This window comes from Hyla sarda, chromosome 6, assembly GCF_029499605.1.
Source record: "Hyla sarda isolate aHylSar1 chromosome 6, aHylSar1.hap1, whole genome shotgun sequence".
NCBI classification, from domain to species: domain Eukaryota; kingdom Metazoa; phylum Chordata; class Amphibia; order Anura; family Hylidae; genus Hyla; species Hyla sarda.
Window position 1 is genome coordinate 203,713,485 of NC_079194.1, and position 21,919 is coordinate 203,735,403.

The 21,919-nt window shown below is 44.7% G+C and overlaps 1 protein-coding gene across 2 annotated transcripts in view; it reads left to right on the forward strand.

Annotated features, from left to right (window-relative positions):
* The window catches only part of NUTF2 (nuclear transport factor 2), a 92,329-nt gene that overhangs the window by 31,412 nt on the left and 38,998 nt on the right, over positions 1-21,919 (forward strand). For both annotated transcript variants that reach the window (XM_056526300.1, XM_056526299.1), the window contains exons 2-4: positions 13,313-13,435; positions 13,858-13,929; positions 19,558-19,656. In XM_056526300.1, coding sequence (XP_056382275.1) covers positions 13,337-13,435; positions 13,858-13,929; positions 19,558-19,656 — 270 coding nt within the window. In that variant the 5' untranslated portion in view covers positions 13,313-13,336. The remainder of the gene's footprint in view (positions 1-13,312; positions 13,436-13,857; positions 13,930-19,557; positions 19,657-21,919) is intronic.

Below are 21,919 nucleotides of genomic sequence, written 5' to 3' on the forward strand. Positions count from 1 at the left end.
GTTAATATTAATCAAAAATATATTTTCCTGGAATACCCCTTAAGGACCAGGCCCATTTTGGCCTTAAGGACCAGTCCAATTTTATTTTTGCATTTTCGTTTTTTCCTCCTCGCATTCTAAAAATCATAACTCTCTTATATTTCCATCCACTGACTCATGTGAGGGCTTGTTTTTTGCATCACCAATTGTACTTTGTAATGACATCACTTATTTTACCATAGAAATGTAATGTACGGCGCAACCAAACAAATATTATTTATGTGGGAAAATTGAAAAGAAATCCGCAATTTAGCAATTTTGGAAGGTTTTGTTTTCACGCTGTACACTTTCTGGTAAAAATGACATTTATTCTTTATTCTGTGGTTCAATACGATTAAATTGATACCCATGTTATATACTTTTATATACCGTATTTTTTGCCGTATAAGACGCACTTTTTTTGGGGGGAAAAAGTCGGTGCGTCTTATACGGTGAATACACACCTATCGCGGCAAATACCTGCGGTCATCAACGGCCGGGATCCGCGGCTAATACAGGACATCACCGATCGCGGTGCCCTGTATTAACCCTTCAGACGCGGCGATCAAAGCTGACCGCCGCGTCTGAAGGGAAAGTGACACTAACCCGGCTGTTCAGTCGGGCTGTTCGGGACCGCCACGATTTCACCGCGGCGGTCCCGAACAGCCCGACTGAATAGCCGGGTTAGTGCTTACAGGACACCGGGAGGGACCTTACCTGCCTCCTCGGTGTCTTCTCCGTTCAGGGATCCCCTGTGTGGCCGGCGCTCTCCTTCCTCGTCGTCGCGTGCGTGCGTAACGACGTGATGGCGGCGACAGAGAGCGAGGATACCCGGCCGGCAGTAGAGACGTTCCGGAGCGACCGGGACACGGCGACAGCGATGGAGCGACATCCAGGGCAGCAGTGACGGGTCCGGAGCTGCTCAGTATTATCGGTGATCTTCTGCTCTGGTCTGCTCGATCTCAGACCAGAGCAGAAGACCCCGGGAGACGGCCGGAGCAAGGTGAGGAACCTCAGGCCGCCATGCTGGATGATCGGATCCCCGCGGCAGCGCTGCGGGCGATCCGATCGTCCATTCAAATGACCGCAATGCCGCGATCTGTATTGATCACGGCATTGGAGGGGTTAATGGCGGACATCCGCCCGCGCATTTGCAGATGTCCGCCATTACCGGCGGGTCCCTGGCTGCTGATATAAGCTGGGACCTGCCGGGCATGACGCGAGCACCGCTCCGGTGCTCGCGATCATGTTGGCGCGTAAATGTACGTCATGGTGCGCTAAGTACCACGTCACCATGGCGTACATTTACGTCCATTGTCGTTAAGGACCAGGCCAATTTTATTTTTGCGTTTTCGTTTTCTAGATACTTTTATATTTTTGTATCGCTTAAAAAAAATCTAAAACTTTTTGTACAAAATCAGTAATTTAAAATTGCCCTATTTTGACCACCTATAACTTTTTCATTTTTCCATATATAGGGCGGTATGAGGGCTAATTTTTTGCGCCGTCATCTGTACTTTTTATTGATACAACATTTGCATATATAAAACTTTTAGATTATTTTTTTATTTTTTTTTTATAAAATGTGAAAAAAAAGCTGCATTTTTTTTACTTTTATTTTTTACGTTTACGCCATTCATCGTACGGGATAATTAACATTATATTTTTATAGTATGGATATTTACACATGCGGCGATACCAAATATGTTTATATAAAAAAAAATTACGCTTTTTGGGGGTAAAATGGGAAAAACGGGACAGTTTTTATTGGGGGAGGTGATTTATTTTTAAATTTTTCAACTTTTATTTTACACTTTTTATGTTCCCATAGGGGACTATCTATAGCAATCCTTTGATTGCTAAGGGTGCGTTCACACTACGGAATTCTCGCGAAATTCCACGAGCGGATTTCCGCGGTGTAAACTTAACATTAGTGTGAATGGGTCTCCGCGAGACCCGTTCACACTGCGGAATTTCCGCGGCGGACAATTCTGCCGCTGAAATTGTTGTGCGCATAGAAAGAACATGTTCATTCTTTGCGCGGATTCCGCGAGCACTGCATAGCCGTCAATGGTGACGGCTCAGTGCCCCGCGGCCCTAGCGCCGAAGCACCCTCGGCGGCGGCCGCCAGGCAAAACCTTCGCTCGCGGAATTCAGCTGCGAGAATTCCGTAGTGTGAACGGGGCCTGATACTGTGCAATGCTATGTATAGGACATAGCACTGCTCAGTATTATCGGTGTTCTTCTGCTCTGCTCGATCTTAGACCAGAGTAGAAGACCCTGGGAGACGGCCTGAACCAGATGAGGGGACCTCCAGCCACCATGCTGGATGATCGGATCGCCGCGGCAGCGCTGCGGGCGATCCGATCATCCATTCAAAGTGCTGCACTGCCGCAGATGCCGTGATCTGTATTGATCACGGCATCTGAGGGGTTAATGGCGGACATCCGCGCGATTGCAGATGTCTGCAATTACCAGCGGGTCCTGCCGTGTATGACGCGTGCACCGTTCCGATGCTCGCGGTCATACACAGGACGTATATGTACGTCCTGGTGCGGGAATTCCCGCCAAAGCAGGACGTACATTTACGTCCGTGGTCATTAAAGGGTTAAAGGGGTGCTCCAATGTTTGATAGCTTAGTCGCTACAGTGAGGCCACCCGCAATCTTCAGAATGCGTCCCAAATGTCCCCTTGCATGGAGTGTGAAGTTGACACTCCTCCTACTTCCATCTTAATGGGAGCTCTGTGCTCGTGTTTCTCCATCACTCCCATATTCTGTGGATGGGCATAAGCTGTCAGACACTGGAGTACCGCTTTAGGGTGTGTTCACACGCTATTGCTAGCAGCGGGTTTCCTGCTGCGCGTTACCCTCTGCGAGTTACACTACCATTGCTTTAAATCGGTCCACAGACTGTCCGCAATAGTGTCAGATTTGCAGACTGTCCACGGACCCATTCAAATGAATGGTGGCGTAACTCGCAGTGGGTTTCCCCCAGCGGGAAACCCGCTGCTAGTTACTAGTGTGTGAACGCACCCTCAAAGAGAACTTGTCACTTGGTTTTCAGACATTGCAAGTGTACCAGTCACAAGATAAAAAAGTAAAGTAATGCTTCAGGCACAACAGGTTATTTAGGGTAAAAATCTTGCTTACCATGTCCTCAGGGTTGGCAGCGATAATGATAAAAAATAAGTTTCAAAGTTGTCCCACATTGTATGGGAATTCTCTGAGTAGTCCCCGGGGCAGTGCAGCATCCTCAGGTAGTCACTGTGCTTTGAGTTGTAATCCCACCTATTCTGGTGTGATTGACAGCCCGGGCACCTCTGGCGTCACTGCTCTGCTCCATCTGCGTGCCAAACTCTTGCAATCCCAGAAGCGGCTTCATTCATAGAGATAGCGCTGCTTCTGGGCCTACGTGAGACTTTAGAACAGATCGGTGACATTGGAGGTGTGGGGGCTGTCAGTCACACCAGAGTAGGTGTGAATACACTCCACTCTACCTAAGGATGACACACCGTCCGGGGACTACTTAGAGCTAATTAGCATACATCACAGGAGAACATTGAAGCCTATTTAGGTCACTATCTGCCAACCCTAAAGACAATGGAAGATGTTAAAGGGGTACTCCAGGATCTGAAAACTTAAAGTGTCAGATTGCAGAAGTTTGACCACTGGGGCCCAGTGCCCCCCCCCCCCCCCCTTGCAATCTCCTGGAGGGGGCCCATGCAGTCCGCACAAAAGGCGCGTGTTGACTACAGTATGAAGCTATGGCTGACACGCCCCCTCAATACAATACTATGGGAGAGCCAGAGCGCTGCATTTGGCAATCTCTGGCTGTGCCATACCGCTGCATTAAGGGGGCGTGTCGGCCGCTGCTTTGTGCGTTGGTCGACAGGCCCCCCTTTTCTGCGGACTACCGGGGCCTTGTAAGGGAGATGGCTAACCTTAGGATAGGGGATACATTTTCAGATCCTGGAGTACTCCTTTAAGCAAGATGATTTTACCCTTTATAATAACCTGTTAAGTTATATAGGGTAAATTCTGCTGACAAGTTCCCTTAAATCCTGGTTTTCATCCTTTTTTGGCTCCTAATTCCCTTGTTTATGTTGCTCACACTGCATTCAGTTCACTGAGGAGGAGGGCAGTGTTCTCTTGTTGCTCACATCTCCTGTGGGAATTTCCTCCCTCACTCCTGAGCTGACAACTGGCAGCTCTGTGACATGCCCCCGTCTCTCAGAGCAGGCTGATTGACAAGCTGGGAGCATGTCTTCCCCACACTTCCTCTATTTTGTCTGCAAGGACGAGACAGTGTTCTGGACATTGGAGGGACCCCTAGTGGTAAGAAGTATTGAGCTTTTTTACCCCAAAATATACACATTTTTTAACAAATGTATATTTCAAATATTACATTATGTAAAAAATTTGTTTGAAAATGAAAGGGCCAATTGAACAGCAGGTCTTTATGCAGCTGAGGTTTAGTGTCCCAAAACCGCTGGTATGATGTCTGGCAATATAATACAAGGTTGCATTTTTCTTACCAGGAGTGGCGTTCCTGACTGGAAATCCAAATTTCCCCTTCAACAGCACAGTGTGCTTGTTCCAGCAGCCAGAAATACAAATCTGGGGTTCAGCACCCAGTGGGTAAAATGTCACGTTGTTAGCATATTGCATATGTTAGCTGCATGACAGGTTCCCTTCTAGTGATGACCTGGCCTTACATGTAAGATAGCTGTCAGCTGAACGCCCTTTTGGCACACCGCTATTTCTCCATATGCATACTTGACTTGTCGGACCTACATGTGTGTTTTAATTCAGAGGGAAGAGAAAGCTGCCGCCAGACTTCCGTAGCTGAGGCTTATTCCCTCTAGAGCAAAAGGATCAGGTAAACCAACATTCTGATCCTTCCCTCCCTCTTCACCTGCCCACAGGGTCGAGCAGTGAGGTTCCCATACACATCAGGCTGGGTTCATATTACGGTACGATTTTTACCTCCAAAGCTGGGATACATCAGGATACATAGCTTTTAGACTAAAAAGTGCTGCAAGCCATGCTTCTCAGTCAAAGCCAAAATTTGTATACACTCAGAAATGTAGTCACTAGCTGTCTGTGCTTCAGGGGGCACCCCATGATGTGAACGAGGCCTTAGATGGTCGACCAGTTCAACCAATGGCAATGTGCATGCTATGTCAGTCATACGGTGATTGACTGCAGTGGTGTACTATTTCAGTGGATGTGGGATGTCCCCTGGCTTCATCCACCCCATGTGAACCCAGCCTTATATCTACGCAGTGGGTTTCAGAATTGACACAACAAAGTAACGTGAGTTCTGGGGCTGGCAAGGTAATTGCCGATACCGATAATGCCCAAAATCGTGATTATCGGACGATAATATCTGCCAAACTGATAATCGGTCGATCCCTAGTAGCGAGGATAGAATCAGATGGAGCCCGGGTGGTTGCAGAGCGATGCCAGCCCAGGCTTCTTTAACATACCTCGGCACTGCAGAGTTTTTGGAGTCCCTAATGTAATCCTGTGAATGGCCGGGACCGAGCAGCCAATCACGGGACCCGGTGGGAAATTTGATCTTACTGTAGGACTCTGCGGCTCTGTTACATGTTAAAAGGAGCCCGGGCTGGCACCATTCTGCAGCCGCCCGGGACTCCTGCAGATGGGCTGGGAGATGTGCAGGAGCCGTCTCTGCCATCCCTCAATGCTGCGGTACACACTAAGGGATGGCAGGGACGGCTCCTGCACATCTCCCGGCCGGCTGCGGGAGTCCCGGGCGGCTGCAGTATTATGTCAGCCTGGGCTCCTTTTACGGCACCGCAGAGTTTACAAATTTCTTGCCGGGTCCCGGCAGGATATAAGAAATTATAGTGATTTTCTGATCACCGCTGGCCAGGGAGCGCAGTGCATTACCACCCGCTTCCCTGGGTTGCACGACTACAACTCCCAGCATGTCCTTAAAGTAAGGACATGCTGGGAGTTGTAGTTTAGAGGCTGGTGACAAGCTTATCACCTGCCCTCTGCTGTGCAACTACAGTAATGTCACTCGCCTGCACATCTCCCTCACCAAATGACTACAACTCCCAGCATGTCCTACTGTTAGGGCATGCAGGGAGTTGTGGTTGTGCGGCACGGGAGATGGGCAGGTGACAATAAATGTATTAACCTATTTTTCTTTTGTTCATTTTTTTTAATTTTTTTTATGGTTAACGCAGGCTTGTGGGGGAGTGTTTTGGAATAATTTTTTTATTCATTTTTTTATTTACTTTACAAGCTTAGTAGTGGAAGTAGTCTTATAAACGGAGTCTATTACTAAGCCAGGGCTTAGCGTTGGCCCCAATTACAGCTAGCACTAACCCCCCAATTATTACCTGGGTACCCACCACCACAGGGGTGCCGGGAAGAGCCAGTACCAATAGGCCAGGAGTGTCAAAAATGGCGTTCCTGGGCCTAGGCGGTTACAGGCTGGTGTTATTTAGGCTGGGGGGGGGGGCAGTAACAATGGTCCTCGTCCACCCTGGTAACGTCAGGCTGTTGCTGCTTGATTGGTATTTGGCTGAGAATAAAAATAGGGTGAACCTTATGCTTTTGCATAAATAATTAAATTTAAAAAAATTAAAACGAATAGGGTGCCCCCTATTTTTATTTTCAGCCAAATACCAACCAAGCAGCATTTGGCTGAAAATAAAAATAGGGGGCATCCTATTCGTTTACATTTTTTTATATTTAATTATTTATGCAAAGAAAAGCAAAAGGTTCCCCCTATTTTTATTCTCAGCCAAATACCAACCAAGCAGTAACAGCCGGACGTTACCAGGGTGGGCAAGGACCATTGTTACTGGCCCTCCCCAGCCTAAATAACGCCAGCCTGTTACCGCCTAGGCCCAGGAGCGCCATTTTTGATGCTCAGGGCCTGTAGGTACCGGCTCTTCCCGACACCCCTGTGGCGGTGGGTATCGGGGTAATAATTGGTTAGTGCTAGCGGTTTTTTGTGGCTAACACTAAGCCCAGGCTTAGTAATGGTCTCTATAAGACAGCTTCCACTACTAAGCCTGTAAAGTAAATAAAAAAAACACAAGTTTAAAAAAAAAAATATTCCAAAAAAACACAATCCCCCAAAAGCCCTCGTTAACCATTTTATTAACATTAAACAAACACTGGTCACCGTAGTCCTCTGAATCTAAAGTAATACACAGGATACACTGATCTGAAATGAGAAGTAAAAAAATTAAAGTACATTTGGGGGAAAAAAAGTGGTAAAAAAAGTCATAAACACACACACACATATATATATATATCACATTTTTTTTCAAAGATGCAAATTGGTGTTCTGAAGTCATTTATTGATTTTTGCTTGTGTGCTAAAAGAAATGGTATCCAAAAGGGATTTATTGGTTTTTGCTTATGTAAGCCAAATTTATCAACCCCCCCCCCCCTGTGATAGTATGATAAATGTGCCATACATAAGCAAAACTAAAGCAAAAAAATCCCTACAGAACTTGCTTACCAAAGCAACGATGATAAATGTCCCCCTTAGTATATTAGACAGAAGCGTATCCTTAAACTGAGAAAGTCTCAGCAGCCGTATTAAGGACAACCCTGCTAGAAGGACAAATGCAAAAGCCATGAAACCTAAATAAGTACTGGGCGAGGTACCTTGGCATCTAATTGATGGGTCATACTGTAGGTGGAACATGGAGTCCAGGTAGATAGAAACTCAGGTCTTGAGTCATTTTTCTTAGTTTTTTTCTTACATTAATGGTGGATTGGTAAAGAGTAGATGGTCAGTGAACTGGATCTAAAAATTTAGTAGTTGTAAGTAAGGGCTCATTCACATTAACATCAATCCCTGTTAATTCATGCCTGTTCTCAAATCTGTTCAAGCCTTTTGCAAACTGCTGTAAATAGATCCCCTTTGTTACCCGTCTGCACTTGTTTGGTTACTATTCCATTATTTTTAGCGGAGAAAAGACGTTGCATGCATTTTTATTTTTTATTTATTTTTTCTCTGCCAAAAATAATGGGTTAACAACAGATATATTAAAAGAGTACTCCGGCGTGCACTTTTCTCATTTTATCCCGTCCGGGCTGCAAAATAAAAGAAAACAAACTTTCTCTTACCTGCCGACGAGCCCCCGGAGCTCCGGTACAGGTGTTCGGTCCCCGGGCTGTATTCTTCTTACTTCCTGTTAGCCCGACACGTGACACGGAGCTTCAGCCTATCACCAGCCGCAGCAATGTCCCGCCTCTGCTGGTGATAGGCTGAAGCTCCGTGTGACGTGCCGGGCTATCACCGGCCGAGGCGGGACATTGCTGTGGCTGGTGATAGGCTGAAGCTCCGTGTGACGTGCCGGGCTTACAGGAAGTAAGAATACAGCCCGGGGACCGAACACCTGTACCGGAGTGAACTGGAGCACCGGGGGCTCGTTGGCAGGTAAGAGAAAGTTTGTTTTCTTTTATTTTGCAGCCCGGACGGGATAAAATGAGAAGTGCGCGCCGAACTACTCCTTTAACCCCTTAAGGACCAGGCGTTTTTCGTTTTTTGCACTTTAGTTTTTTCCTCCTTTACCTTTAAAAAAAATCATAACTTTCAATTTTGCACCTAAAAATCTGTATTATGGCGTATTTTTTGCGCCACCAATTCTACTTTGTAACAACATCAGTCATTGTACCCAAAAATCTACGGCGAAACGGGAAAAAAATTGTGCGACAAAATTGAAAAAAAAATGCCATTTTGTAACTTTTGGGGGCTTCCGTTTCTACGTAGTACATTTTTCATTAAAAATTACACCTTTTCTTTATTCTCTAGGTCCATACGGTTAAAATGATACCCTACTTATATAGGTTTGATTTTGTATTACTACTGAAAAAAATCATAAATACATGCAGGAAAATTTATACGTTTAAAATTGTCATTTTCTGAGCTGTTCAGGAGGCTATGAGGGCTCACTTTTTGCGCCGTGATCTGCAGTTTTTGTCGGTACCATTTTCGCATTGATCGCACTTTTTGATCGCTTTTTATTCATCTTTTCATGATATAAAAAGTGACCAAAAATACGCTATTTTGGACTTTGGAATTTTTTTGCGCGTACGCCATTGAACGTGCGGTTTAAAAAGCAGTATATTTTTATAATTCGGACATTTCCGCATGCGGCGATACCACATATGTTTTTATTTTTATTTACACAGTTTTTTTTTTTTTATTCTTGGAAATGCCGAGTGATTCAAAATTTTATTAGGGGAAGGGATCATTGAAAGGGTTAATGATTTTTTTTACACTTTTCTTATGCCATTTTATAGCCCCCAGGGGGGGCTATAGCATTGCATTTACTGATCTTTACCACTGATTGATGCATCTTCATAGTAATGGATCAATCAGTGTTTTCGGCGATTAAATGCTCAAGCCTGGATCTCAGGCTTGAAGCATTCATTCGGCGATCGGACTGCAGGAAGGAAGGTAAGAAGACCTCCTCCTGTGCTACAGCTGTTCGGGATGCTGCGATTATACCACCGCGATCCCGAACAGCTCCCTGAGCTAACCGGCACATTTTACTTTCACTTTTAGCTGCGCGGTTCAGCTTTGAGCGCGCGGCTAAAGGGTTAATAGGGCGCGGCACTGATCAGTGCTGAGCGCTATTAGCGGCGGGTCCCGGCTTCACTATGACACCGGGCCCGCCGTGATATCATGCGGTGTCACCGTGTAACCCTGCGTTATATCACGGGAGGGGGGCTAGGGGTGTAAGTTTACGCCCTTGGTCCTTAACAGCTTAAAAGGGAACTCCGCCCCTAGACGTCTTATCCCCTATCCAAAGGATAAAAGATTTTTAAATAGAAGTAATTTACAAATCTGTTTAAATGGGCACTGTTATGAACTTTTTTTATTTTTATTTTTTATGTACTACAACTAGGGATGTCCCGATACCGATACTAGTATCGGTATCTGGGTCGATACCCGGCATTTTCATGGTATCGGGGACTCGATACCCGATAACAAGGCAGATACCTGCTGCACTGCGGCCGCTTCCCCGTCCTGCCATCCGCATCCCTGTCCTGCCATCCGCATCCCCGTTCTGCCATCCACATCATGGCGTCCTATGGAGGAACATGAGACACACGTCACTCTACCTCCTCCCCTGCGCCCAGCGTAACGCTACGGAGGAAGGAGGAGTGACGTGTATGTCACGTGCTCCTCCATAGGAGGCTATGATTCTGACAGCAGAACGGGGATGCGGGCAGCGGGGCGGCAACTGCAGGTGAGCAACTACAGGGGAAGAGGGAGGGGGGGGGGGGGCTGCTGCTGTTTACAAGGGGGCACTGTGTACAAGGGGGGCTGCTGCTGTTTACAAGGGGGCACTGTCTACAAGGGGGCTGCTGCTGTTTACAAGGGGGCACTGTGTACAAGGGGGGGCTGCTGCTGTTTACAAGGGGGCACTGTACAAGGGGGGCTGCTGCTGTTTACAAGGGGGCACTGTCTACAAGAGGGGGCCTGCTGTTTAAAAAGGGGCACTGTCTACATGTGGGGGCGGTCTGCGGTCTACAGGGGGGCTGCAACTATCTATACTACCTACAAGGGTCTACTGCCTACTATTAAAGGCAATCTTACAGTAGGTGACCCGGTTTCTACCCCTGCTCACCATGTGAACATCAGCGCAATCGCTCAGGAGACATTGGTCTCGACACCAATGCAAATTCCCTGTTCTGTCCAATGGAGAAGAGAGAAATCTTGGCTCATACTACAGCAGCCGCCTCCATTGAACACAACAAGGACCCACATATCATACGGTAAACTGCGCCAGAAACCGCGTCACCCTGCTGTCAGATTCCCTTTAAAATATAAGTACTCGTACTTGGAATCGGCGAGTACTAGAATTAAAGTATCGGTACTCGTTCTCGGTCTTAAAAAAAATGGTATCGGGACATCCCTAACTACAACATATCTCTAATATGCATCAATTATTTTTTTTGTGTTTAAAATATATTCTTTTCTATTTGAAATCCGGCCACTAGGGGTCTTCTCCCTAGTGGCCGGCTACAGCCTGGTGTGACGTCACTGCTGAATTCGGACCAATCTCGGATGGGCAATCGGTCCGAATTCAGTCAGACTGCGCTCGCTCCCTGCCTGTCAATCAGAAAGGCGGGAGTGATCGCTGTGAATGCCGGGTCTGCGCGCATTGGCTCACTGGCCTCGCGCGCAGCCCGTCCCCACCCCCGGCATGTACAAGCCATTTAGAAGGTAGGAAACATTTTTTTAAAGGCAGGGAGGGGGTTAGGAGTAGATTAGCAATAGATAGGGACAGAAAAAAAATAATTTAAATGGTGGGTGCTACTCTTTAACTTTCTGGCACTAGTTGATTTAAAAAAGTTTTCCACTGGTGTACCCCTTTTAAATTCCTTTTAAATTATCTTTTCTTTTAAACTTCCTGACATTTGATGTACTAATACATCATAATATTGGGAAGTGAGTGAGGTAATTGATTTAATTTGATTTAGTACTTATTTAGTGCAACATGATTAGAATTTTTGCTAAAATTGCTAATTTAATAAGGTCATACGTGCCCAGCCCTAGCACTGAGTATGGATCTGCATCGCCGTCTGTACTTGGCATTGGAGTATAGTTCTGCTAGTACACTGCAAAACAATAGTATCCCAAACTCTGCTGAAAGAATGAACATGTTCATTCTTCCCATGAAATCTGCTTAAAGGGGTATTCAAGGAAAAATACTTTTTTATATATATCAACTTGCTCCAGAAAGTTAAACAGATTTGTAAATTACTTCTATTAAAAAATCGTAATCCTTTCAGTACTTATGAGCTTCTGAAGTTAAGGTTGTTCTTTTCTGTCTAAGTCCTCTCTGATGACACGTGTCTCGGGAACCGCCCAGTTTAGAAGGTTTGCTATGGGGATTTACTTCTAAACTGGGCGTTTCCCGAGACAGGTGTCATCAGAGAGCACTTAGACAGAAAAGAACAACCTTAACTTCAGAAGCTCATAAGTACTGAAAGGATTAAGATTTTAAACGGCACATTTCCGAGCGGTTCTAGCTCCAGCTTGTTCTGCTATCGCCTGCTACAGATGGAATCTGCCTGGAATATCTCCGGACAGAGATTATGTAGTCTGAATGAGTTCTAGCCATACTGATGATCCAAAGAATAAAGTTCTTGGTGAACTCATAGAAAGGCACATTTGAGCAACTGCAATTCTCAAAGTAAGCTCTTAACCCCCTTAAGAACACAGGGTTTTTCAGTTTTTGCATTTTCATTTTTTCCTCATCAACTTCTAAAAATCATAACACTTTCAATTTTACACCTACAGACCCATATAAGGGCTTATTTTTTGTGCCATCAATTGTACTTTATAATGACATCAATCATTTCACCGCAAAATTGAAAAAAAGAAAAAACGTCATTTTTAAAATTTTGGGGGCTTCCGATTCTATGCAATGCGATTTTTGGTGAAAATGACACCATATCTTTATTCTGTAGGTTTGTACAGTTACTAAGGATACCTAATTTATATAGGTTTTATTTTACTACTTAAAAAAATAAATAACTACATGCATCAAAATTAGTATGTGTAAAATTGTTATCTTCTGACTCCTATAACTTTTTACAAAGTGACCAAAAATTCGCAATTTTGAACTCTGTAATTTTCTTACGTGTACGCCATTAACCGTGCAGTTTAATTAACATATTTTCATAGTTCGGACATTTACACACACGGCAACACCACATATTTTTATTTACTTTTATTTTAATGGGAAAAGGGGGGTTGATTCAAACTCTTTATTAGGGAAGGGGTTAAATAACATTCATTAACAATGTTTTACCCCTTTTTTTTTTTTTTTTTGCAATGTTAAAGCCCCCATAGGGGACTATAACATGCAATACCTTGATTGCAGACACTGATCAATGCAAAGTCATAGAATTGCATTGATCAGTGTTATCGTTGCTCTGCTGCTCCAGCCTGGATCTCAGGCATGAAGCAGCAGAGTGACGATCGGACGGCGGTAGACAAGGTAAGGACCCTCCTGCTGTCCTCACCGCGGCAGTCCAAAACAGCCCACTGAGCTAACCGGTACGGTCAACTTTGATTTCGGCGTCTAAAGGGTATTAGCTGCGGGTCCTGGCTGTTGATGGCAACCGGGAACTGCCGGGTATGGGTTGGTCATGAGATTTTGGAGCTTAGGTGGCACCTCTGATTTTCTATTAGTTTTAGATATAATGTACCTCTGAGATCTCCATAGTTATAATGTTGGTTCTTAACTGTTCTTATGTTCTTTACTCATTTAGGTTTCAGTTGTGTAAGCATTCAGGATGGACGAGAAGCAGATTTGGGAACAGATTGGCTGTAGCTTTGTACATCATTATTATCAGCTTTTTGACAGTGATAGAACGCAATTAAAAGCAATATATGTGAGTATCTGAAGAGAAGACTTTATTTCATTTTGTTTTTCTTTAATGTGTTTTACCATATAAAATGATGGCATATTGCTAGGCTATGACATCACTTACTGATGGCTAGTGGTCTGACCGCTGCGGCTCCTTCATTGTTTTCTTGAACAATGATGACAACTGCAGACAAAACCTTTCAGTGCAGTGGGGGGTCTGAAAAGTCAAACCTCTAATGATCATGAATGTTAGTATCCTATCCTAATCTTAAAGCATAGGAATAGGCCTTCAGGTTTTGTGTCTTTTCATAACACAATTAGATAGGGTTATCTAGGATCGGAAAACATTGCTTTTGTCCAAAAACAGTGCCACACCTGTCCTCAGGTTGAACTTTTGAAGATTTTACAATTATCTAATAGCCTTTTCCTAACTTTTTTATTCTTCAGACTGATGCCTCATGTCTAACTTGGGAAGGCCAGCAATATCAAGGCAAAGATGCAATTATTGAGAAGTTGTCAGTAAGTACTCTTCAGTAGAAGTTGAATTTCTTCACTTTTTTTTTTCTTCCTTTTGTCAGACATTTATAGCATATCTATAAGTTATATAATACATGTTTTATAGGTGAGGGTCACACTTCTGGTTCCCATTATCCCAGGTATGTAAGTTGAGCTGATAGAAACATTTGGGCTGAATCAAGATGTGTCTGCACATGAGTTTCCGCTTTCAGGTCTGTGTAAGGCCATGTTCACATAGTGGAATTTCTGTGCTTCCGATCAGATTCCTTTCAGCCAAGCTGGCAGTGGATTTGTTTTTCAGATTCCTTGTGTAATTTCCATGAAATTGTTGCTGAATTTATGCAGACTTTCTTGTGCTCAACACACAGATTCCGGATGGAATTCAGAGTCCTTTTGACTTCAGTAGACTTTTGAATTCTGCAAGACTATTGACAGATTCAATGTGTTTGCAGAATCTGGAATACAGTATTTCCGCAGTTAAAATTCTGCGACGGAAAATTGACTGTGTGAATGGGACAGAGGAAATTTCCTTCACCACAATGTTAACTTCATGTAGCAGAATTTCAAAGCTGAAATTTTCCTCTTCATTCTGCATGGAAATTTTGCCATGTGAACATAGCATTAGGCTCTCATCTGCACCAGTCTGTTTAAATAGTGTGATATGAGTGAAGAGAAAATGCATCAAGAAGCAAATTTTTGTCCACTGCATTGAGTGCAGAGCATCCACTGCTGGGGACCCCCGCGATCTCTCCTGCTGCACCCCCCGTAAGTCAGCAGGCTGAAGCTATGTTTGCTCCGTGGCTGATGACGGGGGATACAAGGGATGGAGTATCGTGATGACATAACATCACACCCTGCCCCCTTAATGCAAGCCTATGGGAGGAGCGTGATGGCCGCCACGTCCCCTCCCATAGACTTGAATTGAGTGGGTGGGGTGTGACGTCACAAGGGGGTGGGTCCTTGACGTCACGATTACCCGTCCCCTCTATCGCCTATCTTCAACCACGGAGCAAACAGCTGATGTACGGGGGGGGGGCAGCAGGAGAGATCAAGGGTTCCCCAGCAGTGGTACCCCCGCGATCTGACATCTTATCCCCTATCCTTTGGATACGGTATAAGATGTCGAGGGGTGGAGTACCCCTTTAAGGAAAAGAAGCCATGGGAATTCACAACCACACCTTGATTCAGTCTGTTGCAGAATGTGAAGGCTGACTTGCCTGTCAGTGAATAAATGTGTACATATATAGTCTTAGGGTATGGTCCCACATGCCGTATTTTGCTGCATATTTGCTGCTGCGCATTTTCCTACCCACTGAAGTCAATGGGAAGCAAAATAAGCGGAGTATTTTGCTACCCATTGACTTCAATGGGAAAGAAAATATGCAGCAAAATACAGCACGTGGGAACGTACCCTTTATCAGCGTTGTGTGCTTATCTCAAAAGGGTACTTCCGGTGTTGCAGGTGTTCTTGTTTCCTGACAAAAGTTTAAAGGAAGTCTGTCAGCTGCATTTTCTGCTAAAAGCTGCATACATCGTTGTATAGCTGTTAGAGTATAAAAGCACACTGCACCTTTCCTAGAGTTGATAGTGGTTGCCAAAATTACAATTTCTTGTTCGGCTCAATCGGGAGATACAGGAACCTATACTGGGTATATCTTGCTGACACTAGGCATTAACAAAAAAAAAAAGTCTGCCTCTCCTGGCAGGATATACCCCGCCCACTGACTCTGAGCTAATCAGTTTTAGCTTAGTGTCAGTAGGAGGCAGATGCAGATCTGTAGCTCTTCAGACCTGGTCATCTTCTCCTTTATTCATTTTTTCTTGTTTTTCTAGAGTTTGAGTTTTTGCTCCTTTATTATTTTATTTAGGTTAGGGTGACAGTAGCATGGTGCTGCCTGGTTCCCCCATAAAGTATGCACCGTTAACTCCTTCTTGCCACCAGCGCTAGGGATGTGCCCTGGGTCGGGGTCCCCTCTTGCCCCTGCTCGACCCGCTATGACAGCCTGGTATGATGCAGCGTGGCACTAAGCTGGTTAAAGACTTCGGTAGGTGAGTTTTTCAGGACGGTTCAGGGCTGTTGGTCCCCCCCCCCCCAAACTCCAAAGAAGCCAGTCTCCCCATCAACATCCTGGAGCTTTGGACCATTTTTCTTTGTCTCCTCCACTGGGAGTTGTCACTCTGGGGTCATCCGGATCGGGTCCAAACGGACAACGCCACAGCTGTGGCCTATATCAGTCGTCAGGGTGGCACTCGCAGCCTCGCGGCAATGACTGACGTAACAAGGATCCTTGTCTAGGCGGAACACCAGGTTCTATCCATCTCTGCGATCCACATTCTGGGGGTGGACAATTGGGAGGCGGACTTTGAGTCGCTCCTTGCTTGACCTCAGGGAGTGGTCTCTCCACCCGGAGGTGTTTGCAGCAATTTGCACCTCTTTGTGTCCCGCCTAAACCGCCAGGTTCCCGCCTTCGTGGCAAAATCCTGCAATCCTCTGGCTGTGGACGTGTTGGTCGTTCCCTGGTCACAGTTCACTCTCCCTTACCTCTTCCCTCTGCTTCCCCTCCTGCCCAGGGTAGTGAGGAAGCTCAAGGCATCTCAGTGATTCTGGTGGCTCCGAATTGGCCCCGGTGCCCATGGTTTGCCGATGTAGTTCGTCTCGTGGCAGACTTTTCCATGCGGCTCCCAGATTGGCCCGCCCATCTCTTTCAAGGTCCTCTTTGCCACCCCAATTCACTGCTGCGGCGTTTGATGGCGTGGCGGTTGAAACCGCAGAGTTAAGGGCTCGCGGTTTCTCTCTGGGTCATTCGCACCATGCTTCGGGCACGTAAACCGTCCTCTGCCAGGATTTGTCTCAGGACCTGGCGTGCCTACTTTCGGTGGTACAAGGTCCGATCCCTGTCTCCCGTTGTTTTTTCATTGCCAAACCTGCTTTTTTTTTTTCTGCAGTCGGGGCTGGAAACGCATTTGTCACTTAGTTACCTCAACGGAAAATGTTCTTTTTCAGCACCCCCTTGCTTCTGACCCTCATGTTTGTACCTTCCTTCAGGGTGTGGCTCACAAGGCTCCTCCTTACAGGTCTCCCACTCCGCCCTGGGACCTGAATTTTGTTCTCAGCGCTTTGCAAGGTGCCCCGTTTGAACCCCTTCAGGAGATCTATCTCCGCTTCCTTTCTTGGAAAGTGTCTTTTATCATGGCTGTGACCTCCATCCGGCGGGTTTCGGAATTGGCAGCTTTCTTCTGCCGACCCCCCCTTTCTTGTCCTTCACCTGGACAAAGCTTTACTTCGGCCGGTACTGGCTTTTCTGCCGAGGTGGTCTCTTTTCATCTGAACAAGAATATCGTCCTTCCCTCCTTCTGCCCGGCTTAGTCTCACCCTAAGGAGCGTTCTCTCCACAACTTGGACTTCGTCACAGCTCGGCGTGTCTATCTCTTGGCCACCTTTTCTTTTCTGTTTCGCTGTTCGTCATTCTGGAAGGCCGGCGCAAGGGGCTTCCGGCTTCTAAGACAACCATATCCCGGTGGATCTGGTCTGCCATACCAGAGGCCTATCGTTCTAAGGGTAAGGCTCTTCCTTTCTCCTTTCTGAGTTATGGCACAATTCACCCGCTCTGTTGGGGCCTCATGGGCAGTCCTCAACAGGGCTTCGGCACTGCAGGTGTGTAAGGCAGCCACTTGGTCACCTGTGCACACGTTCACCAAGTTCTACCAGGGGCTTAAAGTGTTGCAGGCGGCAGTGGTGGTGCTGCCATCTTCCTGATTCTCTCTAGCTGGGTTCTGATTTCCCACCCCGGGGACTGCTTTGGTACACCCCACGGTTCCTTTGTCTCCCCAATGGAGCTGAACGAGAAAAGTAGAATTTTTTTATACTTACTGTTAAATCTCTTTTCTCGGAGGATCCATTGGGGACACAGCACCCACCCGTTGGTTATTAGTTTAACCTGAGTCGGGTGGGTTTGTTCGGTTGTTTATTTTTTTGTCTGGGTCTTCTTCGGACCCTCTGTAGTAATTTTTCGGTTTCCTCTTACAGCTTTGGCACTAAACTGATTAGCTCAGTCACTGGGCGGGGTATATCCTGCCAGGAGGGGCCGACTTCTTTGCTAATGCCTAGTGGCAGCAAGATATACCTAAGTTTCCTGTTTCCCCCCCCCCCCCCCCACCCTCAATGGATCCTCCGAGAAAGAAATTTTATAGTAAGTATAGAAAAATCTACTTTAGTTTAGTTAAGCAGGTGGAGATGAGCTGCTGAAGTCCCATGGCCTGGCATGCCTCCTTACTAACTCTCCCATCACAGCCCCTTGACTGATTCACAGAGCTCTGTACATCATTTAAGGAGAGGCTGTGAGTTTAGCATGATCAAGACCATCTTGAACCTTGGCAGAGAATTCAAAAGGTAATTTAATAATTTTTACAACCATCATCAGCCCCAGGAAAGGTACAGTTTGTTTTCATACCCTAATTGCTCTCCAACTGTGTCTGCAGCTTACATATGGCATTGTAGCTTACATATGGTTTGAATCCTTAAAAAGTTAGGTCCCGTGACCGACAGCAGAGTGGAGTCATCCTTATGCAGAACTAGTAGAATTTCTCCAAATGACTATATAGAAATATAACGTGAAATACATATATAAAACAGCTCTTAAAGGGGTTGTCTCAAAATAAATACCAAAAAAAAGGAAATATGTCTCCTAGAAATAATCTATTACTGTTAGCATTGTTATGTAGCACTAGTAACAATGAGAGTAAGACTATGTTCACATGATACGAGTTCCGCATTAGAATTCCGCTCGGAGATTCCACAGCAGCAGAGTCTCATAGATATCAGTAGGATTCTGCTGTGCTGTTCACAGGGAGGAATTTCCGCATCCGGGAGTCTGCAGAAAGAATAGACATGTCTATTCTTTCTGCAGAGTCTTCACAGAAATGCATTGTTGTCTATGAGACGGCACATTTCCGAGTGGTCCGCACTGTGGAAAATTTCTGCGCAGACATTCGCCAGAAAGCGGAGCGCCGGCAGAACATGCCAGCGCTCCGCTGTCAGGTGAATTTCTGCACAGAAGTTTTCTGCCTAAAGTTACCTTTTTAATAAGCTTGTCCATGGCCCTAGTTCTGTAAAAAGGCTTTCATTTCATCTGAAGTCAGTCGTGTTGACAAGGCGCATTCAGAGGCATTTGACTAGCCACATCAGGGATCCCTTCACATAGCTATAGGAAAGAGACGCAAAACCTAAGGGACAGATTTATAAAAACCTGTCCAGAGGAAAAGTTGCTGAGTTGCCCATAGCAACCAATCAGATCACTTCTTTCATTCATTTCTGAAAAATGAAGGAAGCAATCTGGTTACTATGGGCAACTCAGCAACTTTTCCTCTGGTCAGGTTTTGCTCTCCCCCTAAGTATTCATGTCCACCTTGCTATTGCTATTTAAAAAAATAAAAAAAAGCAGATACTGACATTATTTCTGTAATATCTGTTGAGATAAACATTTTATGCCAATATAATATTTATAATTTAACTATGTTTAATTTTAAGGGGACAACCCCTTTAGGCGAACAGATCTTTTTCTTTTTTTTTTTTTTTAGTATTTTTGCATTTCCCTCCATTATTTGAGATCTCATACATATTTCATCTTACAGATGCTTCCTTTTCAGAAGATCCAACATAGCATTACTTCGCAAGACCATCAGCCAACACCTGACAACTGTATTGTCAGTATGGTTGTAGGTCAGCTCAAGGTAATCTTTCTACTTCAACCTCATGCTTCATGGTTTGTTTTTTTTGTGCGCATGCCTTGTGACTGTCCACTCATCTCCTACTTATTGTCATATAATTATGTACAGATGAGAAGTGTGTTAGAGGGGTACAGCCACTCTACAGCAGAAAATCTGTACAATCTGAACCCAAATCCACATGATCTGGTAAACAGGAAAATTAAATGTATTTAAAACTTGCACTATCACATCTGCAGTTAAATCTGCAACTAGTTTTGACTTTGCTCTTTTTTTGTAGAATTTCCCTATTGACATCAAAGGCAATGTATCCACAACATAAATGAACATGGTGCCAATTTCATTATCAATAGTGCAGATCAATCTGCATAGACTGTGTATAATTTTTTTCCTTAGTGTGTGGATGATGATTTTTTAGTTTTACTATGATGGCCCATGTACTCTTGGGATCTGAGCGGAAATAAGCTTCAGAAACAAAAGTCCAATTGACTAATGGGCTTTTCCAATTGGATTCTGCGTCGGAAGTTCTTTTACGGAACGTGAGACGTGTGAACAGAGTATCAGAATCTCATTAAACCCAATGGGAGGCTGCTGCAAGTGTATTTTGTTCAGATGTTTCTGAGCAGAATGACCGTAGTGTGTGTGGGACCTAAATGTTGCGATTTCCATTAAGAAATTTGTTCAGAAATTCCACAGTACAATTGCCATGTGTGGCTGTACCCTAAAGATACTGGGAGATGCTCTTTAGACAGTAGAGACATCAGGCATGTTACATTAGGGCAGCAATTAACCTTAATAACAAATGTAACTGGTATGATTCGCTGACAGCATCTATAGACTGACTGAAGTGGTATATATGCTCTAGCCATGATGAGCCAGCTGAAGCAAGCATTTGACCAAGCAGCTCTCATGATGTATGTTTTACCTTATCCTCATATCATTTCTTCAAATAAAAATGTATCAATACATTGATACTTGGCTGTTACCATTTTCCTTGTGAAAGAGGTGTTAGTGCCAGCACTGATTTGGTGGTGTGAAACTGCTGCAACACATCTTTAACTGGTAACACCTAGTTGTCAATTTCTACTAAGAATTTATAAATAGAATTGTAAGAGATGTTTCAGAATGAGTTAATGGGGAGTCCAATTATTTAGTAAAACAGTCAGGAGAGCAGCCTTATTCCAGGCTGAGGTGAAATGTAGTGGGGGTGGGGAAAGACTGCAGGGGCAATTTATCAAAACCTGTGTGGAGGGAAAGTATAATATACAATAGTAACCAATTGGGTCACTTCTAATTTTTAAAAAGGCCTCTGAAAAATAAAAATCTGGCTGCTATGGGCAACTAGTGAACTTTTCCTTAGGACAGGTTTTAAAGGAGTACTCTGGTGCTGAGTATTCCTGCTCCGTCCTGCTCGGGCTGCAAAAAAAATTAAAATAATCACTCTCCTTCCTGGGTTCCCGCGGAGCGCCACTACAGCTGATCGGTCCTCCGGTCCATCTTCTTCATACTTCCGTATTAACGAAGCGTCACATGGCGCTCAGCCTATTATGGGCCGAGGCAGAACATCGCGGCGGCCGAGGATAGGCTGAGCGCCATGTGACACTTCGTTAATAGGGAAGTATGAAGAAGATGGACCGGAGGACCGATCAGCTGTAGAGGCACTCTGCAGAAACCCAGGAAGGTGAGTGAGTGGTTTATTTTCATTTATTTTATTTTTATTTTTTTTTGCAGCCCGGGCAGGACGGAACAGGAGTAGTCTGCACCAGAGTACTCCTTTAATGAATATTCCCCATGAATGTTTAGGTTTTTACATGCCTTATCCAATTTATCTATCGGGAATAACATGCTGCTGAAGGTGTTTGGCAGCAACTTATCCTCCTCTTTGAGATTACACTACTCCTACTCTACACAGTTTTTTCAAAGTCTCCCCCATAATGTTGATGATTCTGTGCAGTGAACGACATAAACGTTAAGAAAACCAAACTCCCCCATTGATGACTTTTGGTCTTTTCATACATCAGAAAAAAAGATTAAAAAGAACTATATAAACATAAATGGTACCAATTAAAAACTACAGGTCATGGCGCAAAAATGAGCCTATATATGGAAAAATAAGAATAAGACAATTATAGCATACTGATATTGTCAAGTTTTAACTTAAAAATATTTAAAGAAATAGTACAGTAATAGAAAAGCCATGTTAACATGAGTATTTTTCTAGTGTTGATACACAGAATTAATAGAACATGTCTGTTTTACTGTAAAGTGC